The sequence below is a fragment of the Crotalus tigris genome, unplaced genomic scaffold (assembly GCF_016545835.1).
Source record: "Crotalus tigris isolate CLP2741 ecotype Arizona unplaced genomic scaffold, ASM1654583v1 scf7180000024391.5723578, whole genome shotgun sequence".
NCBI lineage: Eukaryota > Metazoa > Chordata > Lepidosauria > Squamata > Viperidae > Crotalus > Crotalus tigris.
The window spans coordinates 2,167,561-2,193,319 of record NW_024100561.1 but is presented as its reverse complement, the minus strand read 5'-3'; the positions used below and the strand labels follow the sequence as shown (position 1 = coordinate 2,193,319).

Genomic DNA, 25,759 nt, shown 5'->3' with positions numbered 1-25,759 from the left:
CAGAAGAATGTTAGAATAACACGGTAAACCACAAAGCTTGACTGAAGTGTTACCTGAGACACAATAACCCTGTTTTTTAAAATGCGTTGCGAGACCACAGCTTCAGCTCGTATTAAAACCTTCCTGACTCAGATTTGAGTTCCGATTTATGAATACGCAGCACACCATAAAAAACTAAAACTAAACGGGCAGATCTTTCTGGAATGCTTCCCATAAGAAAGTTGGAAATAATACCCTTTTAACTAGAGCTATCACATCGAGGTTGAAAAAAAAAGTTCCCCGTACTATACGGAGCAGCAACATCTAATGGCATGGGGGGAAACCCTCGTTTAAAGTAGAGACGATTTTATAAGTGGTCGAATATTTTATAACTTTAAAAACATAAATTTTTTAAAAATTATTCCAAGGATCCTTTCTAGCATATAAAGCATGCACTCCAGAGTTGCCAAATTAAGATCGGAGCGAGACAAAAGTCTTGACCCCACGTGGGAACGGCTCGCGTTGTAGGCTGACTTTTTCTGTAAATGTTCACCCGGGCTTCTATTGTCCTCTAAGAGACTACGTTTCCCAGCACGCTCCGCGCGGTCGCTCCATTTCCGTTGTCGAAAGAAGGAAGATCCGAAGAAAGGAAGCGGCTGGGGAGCTGACCGCACTCGCCTCGGGCAACGGCCCCGGAGTTAGAGCGCTCGGTGTCGTGCGCTGCTGCTTGTGTTGGGTGGTCGATGCAGGTGGCGGCCGCGGCGCTGGTCTTGGGGGGCGATGCTGCCGAGGCGCAGCTCGCTGACGGGGCTGGCGGTGGGGCTCTTTGCCGTCTACGTGGCACACACTTGCTGGGTGATGTACGGCATCGTCCATACCCGGCCCTGCCTCGCTGCCGTCCACGAAGTCGAAGGCAACGACGGCTGCATTCGGCCTTACCTGGCGCGGCGGCCCAAGCTCCAGGTGAGACTCCCGTTTTCCTTCTTCCCACCTGAGTCCTACCTGCAAACGAGCAATAATTGTTGGCAGTGATGCAGTGGCGCTTCCTGGTTGGGGTGGGGCAGAGTGGGATAATTGGTCTCCCCCCCCCCCCCTTTGGACTGGAGATGCAGGTGAACTTTGATAAACTGGATTTTGGTTGTCTTTTTTTAAAACTAATTAACATGGAAGATCAGTGCTGCAATTGAAATTTATAAAGCAAAAGCCTCTTTCGTTGCAGTTGGAAGGGCCTTGCTAGAGTATTCCACAAATTATTTAATCCAGTGTCGCTTCCCATGATCCCAGGAAGCATTAAGTAGCCAGATTATCTCAGAGCTCAGTGTTAATGTCAGTACTTTGCCTAGATCAGTGGTTCTCAACCTGTGGGTCGGGACCCCATTTGGGTTTGAACAACCATTTCACGGGGGTCGCCAAACAACGCAGCCCGCCATTTTTTTCCCTTTTCCTTAGCTGTGCTACTCCCTTTTATTCTATTGGCTTTTGAAAGCCAATAGAATAGACTCTCTTGAATAGAGTCTAATTCTATTGGCTTTCAAAAGCCAATAGGAATTGTCCAGGCTGTCTCTGCCCTGCTGAGCCCGCCAAAAGTCCCATTCTGCAAACGATGCTGCACCATTTGAGTAGTCTTCGACTTATGACCGGTTGGGGGGTCACGGCATTAAGAAGGTTGAGAACCACTGGCCTAGATCCTTGTTGTGGGTTGTATCGGTCTACAGAGTCCCATCACTCTAGCCATGAAAATAGCTTATTATAATTTGCTTAGCCTATTGTATGGGGGAGTTATGGCTATTTGTCATATGGCAGACTTGAATGTTGCCTTTTATCTTTCCTTTTTCCAATATATGGTAGCAGAATACCATTTTTTTTTCTACTTAGCTTCCAAGAGTAAAATTTTTCTGGCAACTGCTGGGAGGAATAAATGGATAAGAAACAACAATAGTGTCTCTTTTATATAAAATAGTAGCTTTTGAGGGAGTACAGTGTTCCATGTTCTTCATTGGTCCATTAATTTGAACTACATATGTTCAATAAACAAAAAGATGTACTACATGGGCATGTATTGGCATACTTAAATATATCAGCTTCCAATCTATAGCAGTTGCTCCTTCTCTACCAAATCTGGAGGGAACACCAAATTTTGATAAGCACTAGTCGGTTCTCTTTTGTGATTTCAGGAATTGACTTTTTTTTCAACTTTTCCATGTTTTGTGCTTTGTTCTTTTCCCATCGTTTCCCACCTTTTAGAGGAAGGATGGGGGGATCTTTGATTTGAATAGAATGTACAACTTGTACACTTCTGAAAAGATTGTTATAGATGGAGCATATATTATGGTTTATTACTTGTCAATCACTCCAGCTGCAGTAGGCACATATAGGAGACTTATTAAGTGCTTGCTAAACTACAGTGAATTGACTACTATAATGGATTCCTTTCATCTTGATGAGGCTTGGCTCAAATGAATAAGGAGAAGGAAGTTGTATGCATTTTTAAATCTCATTTTTTTCATTTAGACTGAACCGTGTCAATTTTGAGGAAGGGGAGAGAAATTAGTGGCAGCACATGAGGAAACATGGTATTCAACATAAAAGAAAGAATGATTAAGGCAGGAATCTTTAAGCTGTCCAGCAAAATAGCAAAAAATTAATGGTCTTTCTTCTGTTTCAGTTAAGTGTTTACACGACTACACGCTCAAACATAGGCACTGAAAATAACATTGACCTGGTTTTGAATGTGGACAATTTTGATGTTGAAACTAAATTTGAAAGGTAATTTGAATTTATTTGTTCCATTTCTTCAAAAGGTCTCTTTTGTACCCATTTCAAATCAAATTTTGATTCCTTTTTATATTGGTGACTGTATTAACATATGTTTAAATCGTATAGAAATGCCTATTACCCATTGGTCAGTATATTTCATGAAAAAAATCTAGGTCATATTTTTTTTTTCTTTTTATTACGGTACATAAAGGTTACAAGATATCAGAACAATCTGACCTTTCAGTTTTAATCACATTTATGAGAAATAAGTCTAATTAATGTTAATAGGGTTTACTTCAAGGTAAGTGTGCTTAAAAGTGTAATACTAAGTTTATCTATTTGTTATTCTGGATTTACACATGATATTTTGCTTAAACTTTCCATAAACTTTCTATAATTAAATAACAAAATTTATTTTTATTTTCATTGCTAACTCCTGCCTTGTTGTAATTCTCTATCACATGGGATGGATAGAATTTTTTTTCACTACTGTTCCTTAAGCAAGAAACAAAATGAAAAATAGTACTTCTCATGCAGTGTAGACTTTGACAGAAATCTCAGAAGCGCATTCCTGTTGTCTCTTTCAAAAGTGAAAGTAGCTATTTTTTCCAGTCCACAGCTACCATCCAGTTATTTCTCATTTATTTATATGAAAAAGCAGTTTTATATTTTTTGTTAGCTCTTTGAAGACTTAAATAAAATGGGAGATGACTGCAATTGCCCATGAGCATGGTATTTGCTGGAGTGCAAAAAAATATATAGTTGTAGGAGGAGAGCCATGTTAATCTACAGTGGCAAAAAAATCAAAAGGAGTCTAACTTTTCCAACTAACACATTTTATTAAATGGCATAAGTTTTTGGGAACTCCATTCAGTTTGTTAGTTACATGAAGTTGCCTCTGTATGAATTATAAATGGTTTTGTGCTTTTATCAAATGAGGCACATGCAAATGTATGTTTTTAAATTTTATTTTCATTCTTTATCTCGCTGTTATTATTTGTAAAAATAATAATGGCAAGCATATCTAATACTCCTTCCACATTCTGTTTTCCCCACAACAAAACCCATATGAGGTAAGATGGGCTGAGAGAGAGGGACTGGCCCAAAGTCACCCATTTGAAATTCACCCAATTGAAATTTTAATGACTTCAAAATATTTCAATTTATTATGGTTTGTTGCACAGTCAGCCAGATATTTAGTTTGGCATTTTTATCCACCTATTGAGTCCTTCCCAAGGACCTGGAATAGTCAGATGTTGTTTTTTGATGGTGTTAAAGATAGCTGCCTTTTGCAATTGACTGTCAATACCAATGATATTCAAATGGTGCTCCAGTTGTTTTGGGATTGCACCCAAGGCACTTATTACTATTTTTACTACCTTTGCTTTTTTTTTTTTTTTGCCACAGTCATTTTACTTCTATTTTCAGATCTTTGTATTTTGTGATTTTCTCCAGTTCTTTCTCTTTTATTCTGCTGTCTCCAGGTACTGCCACATTTTTGTTTTTCTTATAGACAATTAAATCTGGGGTGTTATGTGACATGATTATTATTTATTAAATCTATTTGCTGCCCAGCTCCCACTAATGCTTAATTAAAATCTAAGCTAAATTGTGATTGTTATTTTAGCAATGTCTATAAATACTTCAACCCTAATTATGAAAGTTTTCAAATAAGGAAGAAAAGTCTATTGGTGACATTTAAAATGCTAGTGATTCACTTTTGGAATGAAACAGATATGAACTTACCCTATATCTATGACCAAGTTTAAGCATTTTTATAAACTATGTTTTATTTTTTTTTTAGAACAGTTAATGTTTCTGTACCAAAGAAAACAAGAAATAATGGGACATTATATGCCTACATATTTCTTCATCATGCTGGAATTCTGCCTTGGCATGATGGCAAGCAAGTGCATATAGTAAGCCCTCTCACTACATACATGGTACCTAAACCAGAGGAAATCAATCTTCTTACAGGAGAATCTATCACCCAGGTGAGATTATTTTCCCCTGTTTGGAGGGGGGAGGATTTTTGAAATCTAAAAGATCAACAAATGAAATAAATTGATGTATTGTTCATAGGAATTTGGGTGTTTTTTTTATTTCTGTAAGCTACAAAGCACCTTGCTTAGATCATGAACCATTCAAAACAAGCAAGAGATTTTCTGTAAAATATCACAGTGGTTTCTATCATTTTCTTTCTGTATTCAATTTAGAAAAAACATGCTTCCTTTGATAGTAACAAAATGTACTCAAGTTAATTCTTTCTCACATCTGTCCTGAACCTGCCAATTCAATATCTGCTTTATTTTGATTTTTAAAAAATGTATTTTGAGTTTTTGCTTCTCTTTATAGAAGTTTGTAAAGTGATTCCTCTGTTACTGTGATTTTGAGTTTTCCCCTCAAATGTAATATTTATCTAGAGGGATGATGCAAGGATAAACTTAGTGATAAGTGATTTTAGTGTTTAAATAATAACTAAAATTATAGTTTTGTTCTGTTGTTGCAAGCACGTGTGTTTGCAAAGTAATACTAAATCTTTTTTTTTCTTAATTAAATAGCAAATTGAAGCAGAAAAAAAGCAGAATTATGCCCTAGATGAGCCTGTGTCACACTGGAGGTCTAGATTGACTTTAAATGTTATGGTGGAAGACTTTGTCTTTGATGGATCCTCTCTCCCAGCTGATGTACACAGATATATGAAAATGTAAGCTAATAATAATTTTGCTTCTGGTAAAGTCCGCATAAGATAAAAAAAATTGTCTTTAATATCGTGACTTTCAACAAGGGCAAATAGTATTTTACCACTGAGGGCCCATCTTTTTCTTTCTCCAGCCTCCAAGATCCTGTCTCTGGGCAACATGTATGCAAAGTAGTAATTGAAATAAAATAGTGCAGCCTTCCTAACTTGCACAGTCTCCAGATACGTTAAGCCAGAAGATGCCAAAATTGGGAAATGCTGCTGTTGCAATTCATTTTTCATTTTCAGATTACCGTAAATGCCGGCGTATATGACGACTTCCGTGAGCGCTGAAATCGGCGCCAAAGACGGGGGTCGTCTTATACGCCGGAAATACTGGTAGTTTCCGGCGTATAAGACGACGTTCTAGGAATGCGGCCCGGCTATAAAGACGGGGGTCATCTTATACGCCGGGTCGCCTAATACGGCGGCATATACGGTACTTTTCAAACGACTTTGTCTTCGAAAGCAATTGTATTGCTTTTGGGGGCTTTGAAGCTAACCCAAACTATTGCGGGCCTAGCATAGTAGTAAGATAATTATATTATTTATTCAGCCATAAAGATTTATATTCAAACCTTTGATTAGTTATTAAGCTTTCCAGATTTCAAACAGCCGTAAGCGTGACATATTTCTTCCTCTAAACTACTTCAGATGATTAAAAAAAAAGAATAGTATCTTGTATGTTGCCTTAAGCAACTTGAAATAAGTTGGGATATGTATAAAAATTGATTACATCACTTAATGTAAACTGAGAGTTTATTCCATACTAAACTATATAAAGTTTCCACTATTTGCTTGCAAGAGGATATGTTTAACAAGGAACTTAAAATCAGGTCTCTTATGAAAACAGCTGTCTCTCAGACCTCATTGCCATATTCATACTTTCCACATATACTGATCCAGATAGAAAATTCCTTTCTTGGTCCAAAAATTGGAACAACTAAGTACAGATAGTCCTCAACTTATGACCACAATTGAGTCCAGAATTTATGTTGCTAAGTGAGACATTTGTTAAGTGAGTTTTGTCCCATTTTACGACTTTTCTTGCCACATGTGTTAAATGAATCACTGCAGTGGTTAAATTAGTAACACGATTGTTAAGTGAATCTGGCTTCCCCATTAACATTGCTTATTCAGAAGGTCGCAAAAGATGGTCATAAATATGAACCAGTTGTCAAGCATACAAATGTAAATCACGCGACCATGGGGATGCTACAACGGTCATAAGTGTGAAAAATGGTCATAAGTCACTTTTTTCAGTGCCGTTGTAACTTTGAACGGTCACTAAACAAGCTGTTGTAAATTGAGGACTACCTGTACAGGTGGTCCTCAGTAACCATAGTTGGGAGCAGCAACTTTGTCATTAAATGAAATCATAAAATGTCCTAAAATGAAAAATCATGTGACCACACCCAACTTATGATGGCAATTCAATTCCAGCTGCAGTCATTAAGTGAATAACAACAGGTCAGTAAACCATCAGGTGCCCACAACTTGTGACTTCCCCATTGACTTTGCTCATCAGAAACCACGTGCGAAGGTTGCAAAGGGGCAATCACTTGGCTGCTGGACACTGTGCCTTTGTAAATGTGTGCTGGTTGCCAAGCGCTCGAATCACAATCACATTATTGCAAGGATGCTGTGACAGCTGAATCTTCAGGGACCAGTTGTCAATCTGCTCACTCAACACTGTTTTAACTTTGAACCTGAATAAATGGTCATTGTATAAGAGCAACTACCTGTATATGTTCAATCTAAAAACTTCTTACACAATATAGGATATACGAGGACACCTGTTTCTGAAAGACACATGTTGTAAAATTATTTATTTAGGATGGAAATCTTTGTGTCAAAATGGATATATTTATAATAAATATTTCTTAAAAATGCAGGATACAGTTGGGCAAGACAGTGCATTATCTTCCAATATTATTTATTGATCAGCTGAGCAACAGAGTGAAAGATTTAATGGTAAGTAACAATTGTGATTTTTTTAAAAATTAAATAGTCTGCTTCTCTATCTTTGTTAATAATTTTATATAACGCAAATGACATATGTAAAAATGAGCGCAAGGAAAGAAAATAAAAGTTATGAAAAAATAATGACTTCTGACCTTTTCTTTAATAGATATTGATAAACCCATCATCTCCCCTCCTTTTTATCTTCTCCAGAAATCCCTTCAGCCGATATTTAATTCTCTTATTTTGCAATCATTCAATCCATAAAACATTTCACTTTTTTCTTCTTTTTTTTTAAAAAAAAGTCACTAAAAGGGTTCTAGTTTTTTTTTAAAAAGCACTTGTTTTCTCTCTTATCTCACAGGGCAGTTCTGCCATTTCTGTTAATTCTGAGAGTTTTACTATCCCTTCCTCCATTGTGAGAGTTTAAATACCCTTCCATCTTTGTCCATATAATCTTGCTGCTGTTACCATAGATAAAATTATTTTTTCATGAGTCTCTTCTAATTCAGTATCCACAAACCCCAATAGTAATCTGTTTCTCTCATTGAACATATTCCTACAAAATGAAAATATTTTATAGCTAATCTTTCTTTTGTACAGCAGAATATGTGCAAGAGGAACTTTATAAGTGTAAACTTATGAAGTAGGACACTCAGTCTGAGTGTGCTACTGTCATATCATAACTAGTCCAAATGTTAAGTGAAAACTCCACAATAGCATATAAGGGCAACAGGATTTATTCCAATTTTCTCTAGCATTTTATATAGGAAAGCTAACTACCTTTGTTGGTACCTTATTGCCATTAAAGTTTGAGTTGGCAAGTATCACAACACTGGTATGCAAATGAAAATATTTATTTGTGATCCCAGACTAATAAATCTTTGGCTTTGAATTCCATAATGTATCTATGCACCTTATGTCAAAATTTTGATTAATCTTGGCTCATACAGTCATTTATATGAAAGGGAGATTTAAAATAAACAATCCTTATGCTAATTTCATAGCCTCCCGCTCCCAATAGCTGTCCCTTTTCTAAGTGAAAAAGTCCAAAACAAACATTTTCTTCATGGGAAAGTTGTTTTAATGATGTGCTTATTTTTGAATGCTTATTGTATAGTGCAGGTTAAAATAACAAGAAATGTATAGTATTAAAAACATGGCTTTAGGAAATTGTGAATTAAAGTTCTCATCTTTCCCCGCTTCTCCCGAACCCCAAGATCTGTCCAGTCCTGATTCTGCCATCCTTCAAAAGGACACCCCCAAGCCTATCTCTCCCCTCAGGCACTGGACAAGGGCTTAAATATATATGAGCCTGTTATTGAATCTGAACACATTCTTCCTTTTTTGTGGATTTTTTTCCCCCCTGACATGGCCATGTGTGTGTTATTTTAAACTGTTTTAATCCTTGTAAGCTATGCAGGAGTTGGCAGCTGAAGGAATGGATGGATGGAAAGGTTTTTACAAAATACACTGAATTGTTCCTTATATTTAGTTGTCCTCTTATTCTTTGGTGAAGTTTAAATAATTTAAATATAATTTCCACCAGAAATGATACAATTATTATTTGCAAAATAACACTTGAGCAATACTGATTTCATAAATATTATGTAGGAACATTTATGAATAATATTATTTTTCTTTTGAATATTTTGGGGATAAAATGTATAATTAGAACCTAGCCATTTTTATTAACTCTTAATACTGGTAAGAGGTATTTCAAGGTAATATCCAGTTTATTATTAACCTTGTGAAATGTTTTAACCTAATGCAGATTATAAACCGTTCAACAACAGAACTTCCGCTTACAGTGTCCTATGATAAAATATCATTGGGAAAACTGCGGTTTTGGATTCATATGCAAGATGCTGTTTACTCTCTACAGCAGTTTGGTAAGCCTCCATTTCTGGATTATTCATGGAAACACAGCGGCCCCTTTGATAAACTGGTTTTGATTAGGAATTCCACATGATTTTTTTTTCTTTAAATTTGGATCCTTATAGGTTTTCCTCAGTTTATATCCATTCATTCAGTGACCCTTCAGAGTTAAGATGGTGCTGAACAAGTGGACATACTACCAGTCCCTGACATTCCAGCCCTCACAGCACCCCTGAAGTCATGTGACCATGATCCAGGCACTGAGGTGGCCAGCTGGCAATTACCACATCACTATTTGCAACTTTCCTCTGCTGGCTTCTCACAAGCAAAGTCAATAGGGAAGCTGGCAGGGAAAATTGCAAGTTGCTCCAGTAAGTCACTCCCACCTGCAGCACCATCCCCATGCATAGTCTTCACTCTCCCAGTCCTCCTTTAGCTTGTACGTAGCCTGTGATGGGCCTCCCAAACTCTCCCCCAACCTCCCTTGATGTGTGTACAGTCTGCATCAGGTCTCCCAAGCCCTTCTTGGCTCATATGCATCCTGTGCCAGTCCCCCAGGGCCTCCCCCACACTGCTGTGACACCCCTTTATCCTCCCATGACACATATGCACTCCTTATTTGGGGCTCCTGCTGCTTCCCATTTAATGATCCATGTATGTCGGGGTTACAGCAACTGGAATTGTCCGGATTGCCCTCCCTAGGCAATGCAATCATATGACATTGTGCTTTAGCAACAGCAATCCCAGTCCCAGTTGGTGTTGTAACCTGAGGACTACTTGTATTTTGAATTTATGATTCAATATTATGAAAATTAATTTGAAGTCAAGAAGCTCTATAAAGCGTCCCAGGTTTCTTTCACCTGCTAATGTGTACAGTGAGACTACTGGTTTGGACAACGTCAGTCTGCAAATGGGAAAGGCATAAATAAATGCTATTGAAGCTTTATTTTTTTGCCTAATACTGAATGATAATGTGTTTAATAAAGCTTTGCAAGAATTATTTTAGTATTTACAAAATAGTAAATAATATTTTAAATTTAACTTAAATTTCTAAGAACATTTGTTTCATCTTTATGATCAAATATTTATTCTGCTTATTCTTCTAGGTTTTTCAGAAAAAGATGCTGACGAAGTAAAGGGAATATTTGTGGACACAAACCTCTATTTTCTTGCTTTGACATTCTTTGTTGCAGCTTTCCATGTAAGCAGATCATATGTTTTAGACAATAATAACAATACTGATACGCATCTAGGTAATATAAAATTCTATGGATGGAGAAAAAGACACTGTAAAGGAAACTGTTTTCCTTCTTCCAGCATCCTGAAATATTGTCAGTTATATCTGATCAAGGGTAGTAAACTGTAGTAAGATACAAGGTTGTGCCAGCTTTAAAATAGTTGTTATATTAGTTTTTTTAAAACAATGATAACTGTTAATGGTGTGGTGCTATTTTGCAGCTTCTCTTTGATTTCCTTGCGTTCAAAAATGACATCAGCTTCTGGAAGAAAAAGAAGAGTATGATTGGCATGTCTACAAAAGCAGGTAAATAGCATATTTATCTACTTGTTTCCTTGTTGTTTTCCAGTGTTAACAAAGCACACAGCCATTTACTTCAACAAAATATAACTAAAAATTTTAAACAACATTCTAAATGGTTGTTGTAAAATCATCGGCCCATATGAAGGATTAGCAATGATTAGATAATATTCCACTAATCCTATAGATTAAAACCTTGTCAAAACAATATTGTCTTAATTTGATTTTTCTAGTATTTTCAGATGTCACTCAACAGGCTTCAGAGACTAGAATGTTCTAAATGGCAGGGCCCCCACAGAAAGTATCATGCAATGGTCTTGATCTGCTTTCTTTGTGCTGTCTCAGAGAATATACTGAAAGATTTTTGTGAAAAGTCCCTGTCCACTATTTTATTTCCCTAAGGATGTATTTCACTCATATAGGCTTTCATTCAATGTTATATATGCTTACTAAAAGCAGAATTTCATACTGCTTCTAAAATTATAATACACTCCACTCTGGGAATGGCAAATCCTGTTCATTAGGATTGTGTTCTTCATTGTTGTCATTCCAAAGTGGTGGAAGATGAGAGATTCAGCCCAAATCAGGCAAATTCTCAGGTAAACTATCAAATCCCATCATTATTTAAGTGGGAACCATTGGTTCATTTCCACTGCAATGCCCTCATTGTAGCCATCCTCCCTGCTACTAGTTCCTTGCAGCACTACTTTATGTTGCTTCTAGGAAGGGAAAAACTTGCTAGAAGAATGCATCTTTAAAGTCTGGTTATTAGCCAACATGTCTAGAACAAGAAATACAATGGGCAAAAAAAATTGCAGTTGGATTACAATTTTTGCCTTAAGATGTGGTCCAAATTTTAATATCCTGTTCAGCGCTTATTATTCTAGTTTTAAAGAATGCTAGATACTGAATACTGTTAGTTGGTTTTGTGTAGAAATGTAGAACTATAATTATCCAAACTTAGGTTTGATTGTACTAGCCAAAATAAGTTTTAGTTTTGCATGTTGTTTAAAGCTAGCCATTACGGTTTGCAAACTAGCTTAGTATGTTGTGCAATGTAGTTATGTTTTGTTTAGAAAACCATAGTTTAACAAAATGATATTTGTGATTTCAATCTAAATTATTTTTCAAAATAAGTAGATATTTTTCTAAAATGTATCCATATTTTTTTTTCCAATGTAGTCTTTTAAAATCCACAGTGCATTAATGTGAACTCTTTTCATGCAGTGCTCTGGCGATGTTTCAGTACTGTGATCATATTTCTTTTTCTGTTGGATGAACAAACAAGCTTATTGGTGCTGATTCCAGCTGGTATTGGAGCAGTGATTGAGGTGAGCTGTCATTTATCTCTACATGTGATATGTACAGTATAAGCACAGACAGATCAGTTCTCAAAGCAGCTTAGTAAGAATGCAAGGATTTAAACTGTCATGATTAAATTTATTTTAATAGGTCAAAACCAGCTTAGTTGCAAGTGATTTGTATTCTAAATTGATTTGTAAATTGAACTAATGATGATGGAAATTAGTTGAACAATATGTCAATTATTCCATCCTAAGATCTGAAAAAAATTGGTTGAGATCAGTTACCATATTTTCCGGTGTATAAGACGACTTTCTAAGCATGCAAATCGTCTCCGAAGTCGGAGGTCATCTTATACGCCGAGTCGTCGTATACGCCGGAAAATACGTTACTTGATTTGTTTGATGGGGTGCATATCTTTTATTTGCATATTTAGCCCTATTTTGTACAGTATGTGCTGTCATTCCTGCATAATTCTGACTTCCTGGTCATAAGGAGAAAGCAAGAGCGATGCAGGAACAAAGAGGTTCTATTTTTTCACTATTGGGATTTCCAGCATCCATTACTCACAAACTATTAGCTGAATCTTCATTTTCTTAAGAGCTTTTTTAAATAAAACGTACAATTGAGGCACATTCTGTGCTAGATTTTTTCTCTGAGTCTTTAGTATTAGTTATCTGAAAGACTTTAATTTATTTGATATCGTTTGCTCTTTCTCTTAAGCCTTGCCTTCTTATATAAGTATAAAGTGTGTGTATAAAATATATACTATAAACTATATTAGCTATACTTCAGAGTCACAAAGGTAATTGCAACTATATGTTCTATCCATAGAATAACCTTATTGCACAATAGATCTCATATAAGAGAGGAAAAAAACAAGCGTGGAATGGCTTTATAAGAATCATTTGAGAAATTAAGATTTCTATATGGTTTTACCATAAGACCAGAAGAAAATATTTATTATATGTTAGTTAAATATCATTGAGTTGATACGTAAAGTTTTTGCTTTTGGAGTGAGTGAAGTCCTCTTCTTAAAGGCTGAACATCATACATTCCATTTTATTGTAGAACCACGTTTATAGAAACAGCAGAGCTGAGTATATGATTTCTCTGTTATGCAGTCCTTGTTAAACTATCATGACAACTCATGTTCTTTCCAAAACATAGTTAACAAAAGTTAGGATTAAATGCCAATGCCAAGGAATTCAGGTATAGTTATAATTAAATATCATAATCAGGTTATACAATGAGACATTTGTAATATAGTACATTAAAATATTGAATTTACATTTTATCCTCTAGCTTTGGAAAGTGAAGAAAGCATTGAAAATGACAATTGAATGGAATGGTCTCATACCAGCAATAAAGGTATTTCATTTTTTAAAATGTTATGTGAATTATTCAATCTGTTCAGAACGTTGGATTTTCATTTGGAGTAGATTTAAGTATATTGCATGCTGGAAAGGGTTAGGCTACTAGATTTATGCAAAATTTGTCTCTACAGAACGGAAGAGGTTGCATACGGTAGTGTGTCTAATCTATGATATTGTGCAAAGTGAGATGTGATTAGACCACTTGGCACTTGGGAATTAAATCTTTACACTGATGGCCCAACTAAAGCCTTAATGAACCTTAAATTAACATGCTACCTATTATGGAGACTGCAGAGAAATATACACGTCTCCCATGTAATAATATATGTTTCTGCTCAAATACAGAGACTGAGTTAGTAATACATGTATTATTACATGTATTATTACATGTATTATTACACTAACTATTGTACCATGCATTGAGTCTGGCACTCAAAAACCCAATTATATGAAATCTTAAGACCTAACCTAGATAATCACTATAAAGATTGCCAAATTTTTAGCACTAGCTCCAGCTTGCAAAAGCTGGGTAGTGTCTTAACTATTTTAGGTTTGTTTTTCCCCCCTGTATTTTAAATTTTATATTTGGGTTTTATTGGTCTGGGATCATAAATAAAATTATTTATACTGATTAATTCTTGTATTCTATGTAGTTTGGGGCATTTACTGAGTCTGAGAAGAAAACTGAGGAATACGATACTCAGGTAAAATAACCCTATGTTTAGAATTATTTTTAGTTTACTGATTTATGAAATATTTAATGCTAAAGATCTATACTGAGTTGACTACAGGATCAAACTGAGAAGCAGTAAAGCATGCTTTTTTACTATAAAGGCAGTCCTCAACCTATCACCACAATTAGCCCAACGTTTCTTTGCTAAGCGAGATGGTTGTTAAGTGAGTCTTGCCCCATTTTATAACCTTTCTTGCCACAGTTGTTAAATGAATCAGTGCAGTTGTTAAGTTAGTAACGCGGTTATTAAGTGAATCTGGCTTCCCCATTGACTTTACTGGTCAGGAGGTCATAGTAGCAGATCATATGACCCCGTCAAAAACACATGCCGGTTGCCAAGAACTGAATTTTGATTATATGACCATGGGAAGCTGCAATAATTGTAAGTGCGAAAAATGATTGTATCACTTTTTCAATGCCTTTATAACCTGAAAGACACTAAACAGATGGCTGTAAGTTGAGGACTATCTGTAATGATGGCATCTTATTCTAGTGCTCTTGAACATACGAGTAGCCTAACATACTCTATTGGACAATTAAATTGTCATCCTATAAGAGTTAGAGCAGTGGTTCTCAACCTGTGGGTCGGGACCCCATTTGGGGTCGAATGACCATTTCACGGGGGTCGCCAAACAACGCAGTCCGCCATTTTTTTCCCCTTTTCCTTAGCTGTGCTACTCCCTTTTATTCTATTGGCTTTTGAAAGCCAATAGAATAGACTCTCTTGAATAGAGTCTAATTCTATTGGCTTTCAAAAGCCAATAGGAATTGTCCAGGCTGTCTCTGCCCTGCTGAACCCGCCAAAAGTCCCATTCTGCAAACGGTGCTGTACCAGTTGAGTAGTCCTCGGCTTACGACCGGTTGAGTAGTCCTCGATTTAAGACCGGTTGGGGGTCGCGGCATTAAAAAGGTTGAGAACCACTGAGTTAGAGCAACTCCATGAAATTGTTGTGAGGAAAGAATTCTGTAGTGATGAAAAATCAATAGTGATATCTACAAAAAATAATTTACCTTTTCCAGATAGAATTCCAAAGTCAGGTTTTTTTTGTTTTTTTTTTATTGAAAATTTTTTAAAAGTTTTACAAGTCAACCCTCACCCAATCCCTCCCAAACCCGCCCCCCCTCCCCCCTCCCCAGACTTCCCAGAACTGAATATAGGCTTATTTAAAATTTTAAAAAACCTTTTACAACTTATGAGATAATTAATAATAAGATATACATAACATAAACATTAAAAAAAATACTTAAAAAAGAAATAAAAAAAGGAAAGAGAGAGAGAAAGAAAAAGAAAAAAAAAGAAAGATAAAAAAAATAAAAGAGAAAAAAAACAAAAGACGGAAAAAGAAAAGAGAAAACAATCTATACAAACTATGAAAAAGCTAAATGATATTTTTCCATATCCAAATTATGTTGTATAAAATTTATCCATTTTTTCCATATAACAAAAAATTTCTCTTGAGATGGCTCCTTTAAGAAAGCCGAAATCTTTGCCATTTCCGCCAAGTAAGAAACTTTGTAGAACCACTCTTGTAAAGTAGGCAAAGATTCCTTCTTCCAATATTGTCCTACTAACAGTCTTGCGGCTGTAATCAAATTTAACATCAATATGACTTCCTTAGCATCACAATCAGTAACAATACCTAATAAAAATAATTGTGGGGTGAATTTAACCCTCCTTCTAAAGATTCTTTGGATATTCCACCATATCTTAATCCAAAAAGCTTTTATATTTTTACACGACCACCAAATATGGTAATAAGTAGCATCCAAACAACCACATCTCCAACATTTAGGCTGTAGATCAGGGTACATAATAGACATTTTTTGTGGATCAAGGTGCCATCTATAAAACATTTTGTAAAAATTCTCTCTTAAATTCTGCGCTTGTGTAAATTTAACATTCCTCACCCAGATAAGTTCCCAGGTATCCAATGGGATTGGTTCACCAATATTTTGTGCCCATTTAATCATACAATCTTTGATTAATTCAGATTCTGAATCCATTTCAACTAAAACCCCATAAACCCTCTTAATATGAGTTGGTCTTTGATCCCTTACTTGTTTAAAAAGATTTTCATCTTCTCTAAGCCAACCCATATTACAATCCGTCTTCCATCTATCCACTATTTGTCTGTATTGAAACCATGAATAAGTAATGTTTACTAAGTAATGTACTAAGTCATGTAATAATGTAATGTATTACATAAGTAATGTACTAAGTCTTCCAAAGATTTTAACTGCCAATTTTGACCATCCCATCTAAGTAGTTGTGTATAGGAAACCGTATCCATCTTGACTCCTCTCTTTATCCCCTCTATCGCATGCCAAGGTATAGCCCATAATGGTATTTTAAAATCACTTTTATAATATTTCCTCCACACCCTAAGCAAAGAAATCCTTATAATATGAGATTTAAAAACCCGATCCACTTTTTTATTAAAAATTAAATAGGCATGCCATCCAAAAAGTAAATCCCAACCCTCCAAATGGAGAATTTCTACATTTGTTAAATTCGTCCAATCGCTAATCAATGTTAGAACCACAGCGTCATAATATAGTTTCAAATTCGGTACCTTGAGTCCACCTCTCTCACGAAAATCTTGCATAATTTTAAGTTTTACCCTTGGTTTTTTCCCTGCCCAAATAAATTTGTTAATACCTTTCTGCCATTCATTTAAATTAAGTTCATTCTTTAAGATAGGTAACATTTGAAACAAAAAAAGAAATTTTGGTAGAACATTCATTTTAATAACTGCAATTCTACCCATAAGAGATAACTGTAAGTTATCCCAATTCTTTAAATCCTTCTGTACCCCAATCCACAACTTTTCATAATTGTTTTTATACAATTTTACATTAGAAGCAGATAATATGACCCCCAAATATTTTACCTTATCAACAACTTCAAAATCTGTTAAGTTAACCAAGGTCTGTTTATCACAATTAGTCATATTTTTGGGTAATATTTTAGTCTTATTATTATTAATTTTAAAACCCGAAACACACCCATATTGATGAATCAATTGTAATAATTTTACTACCGAATAGGTAGGTTGAGACAAAGTAACAACCAAGTCATCTGCAAAAGCTCTTAGCTTATATTCTTTTTTATTAATCTCTATTCCTTTTATTTCTTGAGACTCCCGAATTTTAATCAACAAAATCTCCAATGTTAAGACAAATAATAACGGAGATAATGGACATCCCTGTCTTGTACCTTTTTCTATTGTAAAAGCCTCTGAAAGACCCCCATTAACAATAAATTGAGCAGTCTGTTTTTGATATATATTAGATAAAGCTTGTAATATATTTTGTCCAAAATTCATCTCCTTGATTAAAAATAACATAAACTGCCAATTCAATTGGTCAAAGGCTTTTTCAGCATCCAAAAATATCAGCCCTGCAGAGACTTGGTTGTTTTTATCTAGATATTCTAATAAATTAATAATTTGTCTAACATTATTTTTCATATATCTTCCAGTTATAAAACCCGATTGGTCATTATGTATAAGCTGCTGCAAGACCCCCATAAACCTATTAGCTATAATTTTTGCAAAAATTTTATAATCCACATTCAAGAGAGATATGGGCCTATAATTCTTGGGCAAGGTGAGATCTTGATCCTCTTTTGGAATCAAAGATATAAAAGCATTGCGCCATGACGGAGGAATCTCTAAACCTTGTAATATATTATTAAAAAGCTCACATAAAGGTTGAATCATCTCTTCTACTAAGGTTTTGTAATAAATAGCTGTCAAACCATCCGTACCCGGCGCTTTGCCTAATTTTAATTGCTTAATAGCTGTCACAATTTCCTCATTAGTAATTAAACCATTAATCTCTTTTTTCTGATCTTCTGTTAATTTAGGAAGATTAGCTTTACTTAGATAATTATTTATATCTGTAGTTTGTACATTAGTAGCAAAGTCAATTTTTTAATATGGCTTCCTGTTGAAAAGTATCTGAACTAACCCATAAAGGAAGATTGGATCTTAATGATTAATTATCCAGAGGATTATAATCCAGTGTTAGTATCTACACTAAGTGCCAGGCAGTTACAATTCTGAACCAATCAAAATGTCAAAAAAGGAAAAGTTAAAAAACTACTAATAACAATAGCTGTAGCAATTCTTGCTGATTGCTGTCTATGTATAATTTGTACCTAAAAGTAATATTAGTTGAAAGTGATCATATACATTAACTAGCCTGGACCTAAAGTAGGAGGACAAACATTTTTCTCATCCTAGGATCATGTCCATTTTTCTAGTCATTTAAGGGCTAAACTTTAAAAATTGTGGTTAACACCAGCACAGAAACTAAATTTGATTCAAGTTATTTCTTTATAAAAATATACCTGTTTGAAAAATGATGGTCTTTTCCTTCTAATTTTTTGGTTCTGTGGGTAGAAACTTTGATGCATTTAAATATTTAGTACCACATGGAAAATGTATTTTTTTTTATTCTAAACTAGCTGTACCCAGCCACGCGTTGCTGTGGCTCAAGAAAGAAAAGAGAAAGCGCACGTTTGTAATACGTTTAATTTCACAATGCTTGTGGGTATACAATATTTTTGTTGTTCCATTGTGTGTGCAGATGTAGAGATTACGTCCAACAGATGGCACTGTTTTTTTTTTAAAAAAAAACATGTTTTTAACCTGTCACAGGTGTGACATCGATATAATTTAGGTATATAAAAACACGTGCGCATTCGAATGCAACGTTGTGTCAAAATTTCAAAGAAATCGGGAAAGAACTTTCGGAGGTTTAAGATTTTGAACAAACGAACATTTACATTTTTATTTATATAGATAGATATAGATAATGGTATTCTGCCTTCTTGGTCTTTTATATTGAAGTTTACAAAACTTCCATCTTACTATATTGAGATGGAAGAGCTGGCTGAAATGCTCAGATTTTATTCTAATGAGGTCTCTCTTTGCCCAGCTTTTACTTACCGAGATATGTGAATTTGATGTGATTCATTGAATGTTGGATCTTGGAATCCAAATATGCATCAGCCTTTACCTCTCAGGATAGCAAATTATTCTGTAGAAGTGTTGTTATAATGGTGAAAGGGGAATAATCCATGAGGCCATTTGAAAAAAAGGAAGAATACTTATGCGTAGTTTTATTCTCTCTCTCTCTCTCTCTCAGGCTATGAAATATTTGTCATATTTGCTATATCCATTGTGTATTGGAGGTGCAATTTATTCTTTGTTGAATATCAAGTACAAAAGGTATGCTGCTTTACACTGCTTTAAAAAAATCTAAGGCATGATAAGATTTATGTTACTTTTTGGTAGTATAAATAAAAAATCCTACAGTGTTCAAAAATGTCTACTTTCAACAGCTGTCCTCTTATAACTTATAATGCTTCTTTCTCAGAATTAACACTGCCTTTTCCAATCAAAGTCTTCTAAATCTTTCTATTAAAAGTCGATAGCAAATCCTACAACTTCTTTTCTGAAGCTGCCAAATCAGAAAATGGTCATTACAGGAATAAGCATGGATGAAATGCTAATAAACATTAACACTGCTTGTGCAACATTGGGTCAATACTTATTGCAACTTTTTAAGACTTTTCTGGCTTAAAGCCAAATTCAAGTAATCATCAGGAATTTCTTAAACTAATTACATCTAACCAACTAACTTTTGCAGACGTTAAAAAAATGGAGGGGCTATTTTTAAAGTTGAGATGCCTTCTTTCTCAGATACCATCTATCAGTGCAGATGACTGAGGCTGCCAGTATATTAATATAAATATGAACATAAATAGTTCTATATTAATTTTAATTTATTTTTTACTCTTTGTTCTCATTTACTTTGATTTACCATTCTCTTTGTATTACTTATGTAAATATTTTGGCTAAAGTGGTGGGAGGTTGTAATATATTGTACTTTTATATATTAAAAATATTGTACTTGACTTCCAGTTCTATGCCATACATACAGTACATCTGTGTCTATGTGTGTAGATGACTTGATTTGCATGTGCTTTATATAAAGTACACAGAAAAACTGGAGCGAGGAAAGACGTTTATGTGTTAATTGTTCTGTTTTTTTTAAATGATCAGTAACAAAAATAATGCTCTCCTTTTCTTTTTCATAAGCTGGTATTCATGGTTGATTAATAGTTTTGTCAATGGTAAGTGTGAGTTTTTACTGCTTTTCTTTAAATCTAGTTCTTTAAAAGTATTTTCAAAAGAAGTTGCTGAGGCATAATATTTTTGGAAGTGGGTGTTTATAAATAGCTGTACTTGAATTCTTGCTATCATACATTGCTTCAGAGCATATTTAGGGGGAAAAAAACCACAGATATACCGTATATGCCGGCGTACAAGGCGACCTGGCGTATAAGACAACCCCCGTGTTTGTCGCCGAGTCGCATTCCTAGAACGTCGTCTTATACGCCAGAAACTACCAGTATTTCCGGCGTATAAGACGACCCCCGTCTTTGACACCGATTTTAACGCTTGCGGAAGTCGCCTTATACGCCGGCATTTACGGTAATCCAGCTTGATTTAGATCAATTCCAGTATTAGGTCCTGGGATGCTCTAGTGGGATAGCAGCAGAGGCAGCCAGATCTGGAAAAGGAACTATCACCATATGTGTGCTAAGACCAAGCCATTTCATTTATTTGCATTAACTGTCTACAAGTTAATATATTAGGCTGGTATCAGACGACAAGAGATAGAATAAATGCTGAAATGCTGCTCCTGTAATTTCAGTTTTAAATTTGCTACTGGTAGGACAAAGCAGGCTACTTTTTTCCTATTTCTTAGCTGTACATTTATACTAATTTAGTATAAAGTAAAAGTCTATTTCATATCAAGCTGAATTCTTGATGTATGCATATATATAATCTGGATGGCTCTACAAATCTCTCTCTCTCTCTCTCTCTCTCTCTCTCTCTCTCTCTCTCTCTCTCTCTCTCTCTCTCTCTCACACACACACACACACACACACACACACACCGCAGTCAAGAGTTTACCATTTAATTTTTCTGGGAATTTTTTGTCTCATCAATTTCCCACTCCAACCTAATATCTCTTCAAATATTAATGCAATGCATCTGTAATTAAAATTTTGTAGGGTTCTTACGCATTTTTACAAAAGAATATGAACCAAACATTTTAAATTTCTAGAATGAACTACTGTATAAGAGAGGGTGAGAACCTAAATTGAAATAAAAGCTCAGTATTAAATTGCACTGTACTTAGTGTCTTCTGCTTTTTAAAAGCAGGAGGAAATAAAAATGGATATTTATTTTTGTTCTATAACACCAACAATCAATGTGTTTTTTTCCCCAACAGGAGTGTATGCTTTTGGATTTCTATTTATGTTGCCACAGCTTTTTGTAAATTATAAGGTAATTAACAGTTGAACCCAGTATTTAATTTATTTAATCCAACCTTCACTATTTTTAATATAAGTATTATGACTTTCTTGTTTTCTTTCTTTCCAGATGAAATCTGTTGCACATTTGCCATGGAAAGCATTTACATACAAGGCAAGTTAATTTTGCTTCTTAAGATTTATGCTGCTGAGCCATTAGTTATTACTTAAAAATCAAGCTACAGTTGGAATTTTATTTGCCAGCCTGGTATTACCTAAAAATATTCCACAAAGTTACTAGGCAATAACTCTGATAGTATAGTTTATATCAGTGGTTCTCAACCTTTCTAATGCCGCGACCCCATAATACAGTTCCCCATGTTGTGGTGACCCCCAAACACTTATACATCACCGAGTGCCAGCGGCGTGGCCAAAGAAAAGGGGAAAAAATGGCGGACAGCCTTGTTTGGCGACCCCCGTGAAATGGTCGTTTGACCCCAAATGGGGTCCCGACCCACAGGTTGAGAACCAGTGGTTTATATAGAGAACCATCAAGTCTTATATTCATTGTAAAGTCCATAGCTTGATTTGAAACAAATAATTGGGACAGTTTTATTTCGCAGTTTCCCTAATAAGTTCTTTTAGGTTTAAGACTCCTAGGAAGACCAGCTTAGAATGAAAAGCTACACTTGGAGGAGCTTTTGGCCATATGCACAGGAATCTCAAGGTGGTGTTGACATGACTTGTAAGCACAGTGCTTACATTACATTACATTAATCATGCATAATTAATAATGGCATTAGCATCTCTAATAATTGCAATATTATTTAGCCCATCAGGTCAGTCAAAGCCCAGTGTTTTGGGACCTGCCTTGGAGTTGCATTTGTAAAGTGGGGAGAAGACATCAAGCACTTGGCTACCTACCTTATGGCTCCCAAGTTGAATGAGTCAGCTTGTTGAGTCATGAGCCTATCATACTAAGGATATTTTTAATAAGTTACAAGATCATTTAGATGTTGCATATGGATTTTGCTTGTTCTAGATTTAACCTACATTTTCATTATTGGAGAGAAGGACCCTCTGTAACTTATAAATTGACATTCTTTTTACCTTCAGTTCAGCCATTCTGTTTAAATATTGTGTCATCAAAAACAATTGATTTGCTTGATTTTTTTAATTTTAAGTAACACATTATTTACATGCCATTAAAGAAGCTGCATCCTCTTGTCTCTTACTTACAGGCGTTCAACACATTCATTGATGATATTTTTGCATTTATTATTACAATGCCAACATCTCATCGGCTGGCTTGCTTTAGAGATGATGTGGTGTTCTTGGTGTACCTTTACCAAAGATGGTACGCTTTTTTTCTTTACATTTCTTCTCATTAGTTAGATGGTTAGTTCTTCTACCAGGAGAAAATATAGATATGTCTTGTATATCATGCATGGTTGAGAAAATTGTGTATTGATTGTGTATTGTAGTTTCTTTCATCTCTGTCTCTTTTCATATCCATTTTTCACAAAACCTTCATTGACGCGATCAAATAATTATTCCTCCAGAATGTTGCAGTTTTCCCCATTCATTATCACAATTCAGCAAAGTGTAACATTCAGCTATCAACTTATGAATTCCTATTCTCATACATATCCTCAACAGTCTAGCTGACACTTAGCCTTCTAAAATATATTTTTAGATTTTTTTTTATTCCTAATAACCACCTTCATTTCCATTCCTGTTTTCATCAAACCAACTCCACTTCAGGCACCATCATTCAAATATATTACATTGTTCTCTTTAGATAACAATGTTAGAGACATAGCCTAATAATTTTTCTTTCACTTCATTCATTAATTCATGTAGTATGCCAAATATTTCTCTTACATTCCAAGCCACCATCTACTATATGCAGTGGAGGTTAAGAAATGGACCTATAAATACTGACCACCAGTACTTGACATGACTTTAGTCACTCAAGGCTTTTACATTATGTCTTTGATAGAATAAAGAAAGACTAATTTACTGACTTTAATCATACTTGCTTCACGTGCAACATTCCTTGCTTACAGTAGCAACATAGCATTGGTCATTTGCAACATATTTTAGCTAGACCACAATAAGTGTTAACAAATCACTTTGTATACTTCAAGACATATAAGTATATATGTATTAACAATAGCAAAAAAACAGAAGCATTGATTAATAAAATGTCACAATTTCTTTTTAACCCTAAGGCTTTATCCTGTGGATAAGAGCAGAGTGAATGAATATGGAGAATCTTATGAAGAGAAGCTGAAAAGAAAACCCCACAAAGAATAATTTGACTTTTATAAAGAGATGAAGCAAATGAGTATTCTTCAGAGCTTGGGATAGAATGTCATGGACATTGTATCATCTGCATTGCCAAAATATGTTACAATTACCTTTGGAATTTTTTTTAATTATTATTTGGGTTTCAACAAGGCTGCCAATATTTTTGTCAGGTGGTTAACATTTTGAATTGCTTTGACAATTTCTGCATAAATATTTGTGTCCATTATGTCTTGAACCCTCTAACAGCTGATATTGGGGGGGGGGGTGTTTAAATTCTGCTCTTCAGTTTATGAACAAGCGGAACGTACTGTGAATGATTATGAAAAGGTAACAAACTGACAAGGACCTGCCCTTCACTTTCAAACCTTTCTATAAAAAAGATTTTGGACCAATCCTTGGCATGTTCCAGCCTTTTTATGATTTTAGGGAGGATACATTCCTCACACACTCCTTGAAATCATAAGGATTAAAAATATTTGATTGGCTGGATTGTGCCCCTTATTTTGTACTGTATTTCCTGATGTGAGCATTTCATTTTTTTAAAGATGTCAGCTATGCTTCTTATATGAACCTAGTTGTGGCAGCAACCATATGAAGACATGTACTCTCAATGGTATATTTCAAACCATTCTAAGCTGGTCCTGGATGCAAAGCATGTAACTTTAAAAAAATATATTAGTGTAAGTCAAATAAGTACATGCAGCAAATAGTATTCTGTAGTTTGGGGAATGGATTTTTTTGGTACACACATACTTTTGTTCAATCCTAAAATTGGAATTTCCTGATTCCACTAAATAGGATCTTTTTTTCTAAGATGAAGTCATTACATTTTCAGTCAAAAACATGTTTTTAGAAGAATGTAAATACATAGTTGCATGACTCACTACTGTGCCAATGATACTTCGGCAGGGAGACTGTAGACCTTCTTCATTCTATAATAATATAAACCATAATGAAGAGTGGTCTGAAGCAAAAGGCAGGCAGAGAATAAAGATCTCAAGAAAAATTCATAAAGGAAAATCAGTTCAAACTCTACTGGTAAGGTAATTGTAACTGCCCAATTGCCATGTTTTGTTTTGGTGCAGGGGCTTAAATTTTTTATGATGAGCCTTTTTATAAATTGGGATGCTATGTTTATTAATCAAATAATGTTTATATTTCATGTGAAAATTATTTTAAGCATGCTCAAAATGCAAGTTTAAAAAACCATTTAGATTGTGGCATGAACACTGCTATGTTTTGGGTTTTTTTCCAAGACCAATCCCCATTGACTCCCATACAATTGTTACATCTAATCTATGGAATTGCCTTTTACTTTTCAAATACAGAACACTGGAGAACAATCACAGTTTCTGTGAGGTCATGTATTCCACATTAAGAAATGGTGGGGGAGAGGAGATAGGGCTCCCATTCTGTGCCTAGCTGTGCATGCTTAAGGCCACTGACTTGAATGAGATTTGAGTATGCTTAATACTGTAGTAACTTTATTGCCAAAAGGTTTTGCTTTCAATACTGCTCAATATGCATATGTATTTTCCCCACTAGAGTTCCAGAAATCTACTGGCAGTTCTCAAGATAATATCAGGTTTTAGATCATTAGGATTGTTTACTGAAAATGAGTTGATTCCAGTCTAAAGTAGTTATTATATTCAATCCCACTCAGATTAATAGAGCAAATAAATAGTGACTAATTTAACATTGATTATGGGACTAAAGTATCACTAATTTAGCCTGGATCAACATTAATTGACCATGTATCAATTAACTCCCTAGCTTTCATTTTGCTAATTTTACTTTTATTTATCTATAGCAAAATTTAAATTATTAAATAGAAGAAATATTTTCA

The 25,759-nt window shown here is 34.9% G+C and overlaps 1 protein-coding gene across 1 annotated transcript; it reads left to right on the top strand.

Annotated features, from left to right (window-relative positions):
- The first annotated feature begins 596 nt into the window (after positions 1–596).
- Positions 597–25,759, top strand: CLPTM1L (CLPTM1 like). Its single transcript, XM_039329281.1, has 17 exons — positions 597–942; positions 2,645–2,745; positions 4,541–4,730; positions 5,298–5,443; positions 7,372–7,450; positions 9,213–9,330; positions 10,423–10,517; positions 10,775–10,859; positions 12,081–12,184; positions 13,461–13,526; positions 14,185–14,235; positions 19,419–19,501; positions 20,375–20,409; positions 21,579–21,634; positions 21,731–21,775; positions 22,842–22,957; positions 23,835–25,759. Exons 1-17 carry the CDS (start codon positions 760–762, stop codon positions 23,917–23,919), a joined length of 1,638 nt encoding a protein of 545 aa, XP_039185215.1. The 5' UTR covers positions 597–759; the 3' UTR covers positions 23,920–25,759.

Coding starts and splice junctions, on each gene's coding strand:
- CLPTM1L (XM_039329281.1), top strand. CDS start 760: ATGCTGCCGAGGCGCAGCTCGCTGACGGGGCTGGCGGTGGGGCTCTTT. Junction 9,331..10,422: donor TTACTCTCTACAGCAGTTTG/GTAAGCCTCCAT, acceptor TTATTCTTCTAG/GTTTTTCAGAAAAAGATGCT. Junction 20,410..21,578: donor GATTAATAGTTTTGTCAATG/GTAAGTGTGAGT, acceptor TTTCCCCAACAG/GAGTGTATGCTTTTGGATTT.